The following is a 2,468-nucleotide window of genomic DNA, read 5'->3' as shown; positions in this document are numbered from 1 at the left end:
ATAAAGAGTACGTACTGTATAGGGCAAACAAAGAATTGATTGCTTTGCCTCAACAAGAAATACCACATTTCCCATGCATGCCTAACCAAACCAATTCAACTTACGTAGCCTACAAACTCCAAGAGAGAAGCAACGAAATTGGAATATTCGATCTCTACATTAAGCAAACATTATATTATATATTGCTGCACATGCAATTTTCTTGTATATAAATTGCAACATATATATACTGCTTCACAATATCTATATAGATGCACATCATTATATCACATACATACAAAATAATCATTTAGATTTTATTAACTATTTATAAATATACACACGAACGAAAAGTTTTTTTATTTGCTTAGCTTTGAACCCATCCAATTCAAGAAATATGGCAATGAGACCAAGAGGCGGCGGAGCTGGTCCTAATCGTCCTGGCAGAACCACCACCGTCCGCCCTGTCTATGAAACATTCACGCCTGTTTTCCAGCGCCAACAAGATGAAGAAGCCGAGAAGCTAATTATTTATCTTCCTGGTTTGCCTCTATACTTCTTTTTTTTTCTATGTTTATATTTTATGAGAGCGGCCTATTACCCTATTGGACTTCTTGATTAATTTGAGTCGATCAGTTAAGACTGGCCTTGTGATTTGAACTCGTGACCTTGTGATTACAAGTTTGTATCCTTAGTCATCTTGACAGGAGTTATCCAGGTGTTAATTATATGAGAAGTGAGACATAATTAAGTACATAAGAAAATTTAAGCAAAAGTAATTGTTACAAGCAGTGTTGTAATAGTCGACCTAGACAGACCGCCTGGGCGCTCCTAGGCGGTGGAGATTTCAGATTTTCAGCCCTAGGCGACTTTTAGTTGCCTGGCTGACTAACCAGCCAGCTAGGCACCCTAGGCGCTGAGTTGGGCGCCTAACTAGGCTGAGTTGGTGCCCGGTCAAGTGGTATTTTTTGTCTCGGTTTCCCTTCTTCTATATTTCTCCAGCCATGTACTCAACTAACCCTCTAATATATGTAGTTAACTAGTTTGTGTATAATAGTCTACCAACTTACAACTTCGTGTGGGAAAAGTAGAGACGATATACTCGAATTATTCGTCCCGAAGCGCCTGACTCCCCTAGTGTCTTCTGCAAGATTGGTTACAGATGAAGTTTGTTTGTGCGTAGGTTTTTTAAAGGAAAATATTAAGGTTAGCACGGAAGGCAAGACGACATTGAAGGTTCGGGGAGAACGACTAATCGGCAACAACAAATGGAATCGATTCCTGGAGGAATTCCAGGCTCCAGAAGGTTGTAACATGGGAGGAATTCGTGCCAGGTTTGAGAATGGAATCCTCACTATAACAATGCCAATTCCCAAGAAAATCAATCCACCACCTGTGACTACGACCCAACAAGAAGAAACTACAACCCTGCAGAAACAACCCTATATCCCTCCCTTCCTCAGGTCTAAAGATGATCAATCCCCTCCATTATTAGCTCCTCAAACCACACCTTATCACACCCAAAACCTACCACCCAAAGTAGATGATGAAGAAGAAGATATTAGCCAGAAGCAAACAACTCCTCCTACTAAGGAACAAGCTTTTCAGCAAAAGCCTTTAAATGCTAGAGATGATGGTTTTCCTGACAAAACTTCCCAATTCAGAGATGAGAAGCATATGGAAGGACCAATAATAGCACCAAAGCCTTCTTATCAAGATGAATCTCCTCCTCCATCAGTACTTGCTGGTGCAAAACATGGAGATCATCATAAAAGTTTGGAGGATCAAGAAAAGGTCACTGATGGTGGTGGACAAAAGATGAATAAGCCATTGATAGGCCTTAAAGATTTTGTTGAAGGGGAGAAAATTGTTAGCAGTGAAGTGAAAGAAAAGGGAACAATTACACAAACATTATTTGATGGTAGAAACAAAACAAGTGCAGGGGTTGATCAAGATGATGAGCAGAAAGAGAAAAGTGTTAAACAAACTTCAATGACTACTACTACTGGTCCAGTTAAAGGCGTAGTTAGTGATCCGAAAGAGGAAAGACAGTTGCTGGTGAATGCTGGTGTGGCTGTGCTTGTGATTCTAGCGCTTGGGGCTTATATCTACAACACCGTGGGGACCAGGAAATCTGATTAAATTACTTTGAATTCAATTTATTTTATTTTCAATGCAAATCACTACAAAATGTAATGCTACTTCTAATCACATTATTCTACAAATAAAGCAGCAGATTCAATCCTGACTCTAGCATAATATGGATGGTTTCCTCTCTTAATTATGTTTTTCTTAAACAACATTAATATTATTGTTTCACGATGCAACAACTTTAACCGCTAATAAATTTGAATAAGAGGATCTTGGTGTATGTGGCAAATAAAGGAGACCATGATGATAATCTATCGTTGTATACATGGGATGGAAGGAAGGTTTGGGAAATTAAAGATGAAGCTTTCTTGGGATGTAGGATAGCGAATGGGAATTGA

The 2,468-nt window shown here is 39.1% G+C and overlaps 1 protein-coding gene across 1 annotated transcript; it reads left to right on the top strand.

Moving 5' to 3' along the window:
- Positions 1-204: 204 nt before the first annotated feature.
- LOC109158164 (inactive protein RESTRICTED TEV MOVEMENT 2-like) lies at positions 205-2,230 on the top strand. Its single transcript, XM_019306015.1, has 2 exons — positions 205-521; positions 1,163-2,230. The coding sequence occupies exons 1-2, from the start codon at positions 377-379 to the stop codon at positions 2,119-2,121; spliced, it is 1,104 nt and encodes a 367-aa protein (XP_019161560.1). The 5' UTR covers positions 205-376; the 3' UTR covers positions 2,122-2,230.
- The last annotated feature ends 238 nt before the right edge of the window (positions 2,231-2,468 follow it).

Source organism: Ipomoea nil, unplaced genomic scaffold, assembly GCF_001879475.1.
Source record: "Ipomoea nil cultivar Tokyo-kokei standard unplaced genomic scaffold, Asagao_1.1 scaffold2805, whole genome shotgun sequence".
Lineage (NCBI taxonomy): Eukaryota > Viridiplantae > Streptophyta > Magnoliopsida > Solanales > Convolvulaceae > Ipomoea > Ipomoea nil.
This window is presented reverse-complemented; position numbering and strand designations above follow the sequence as displayed.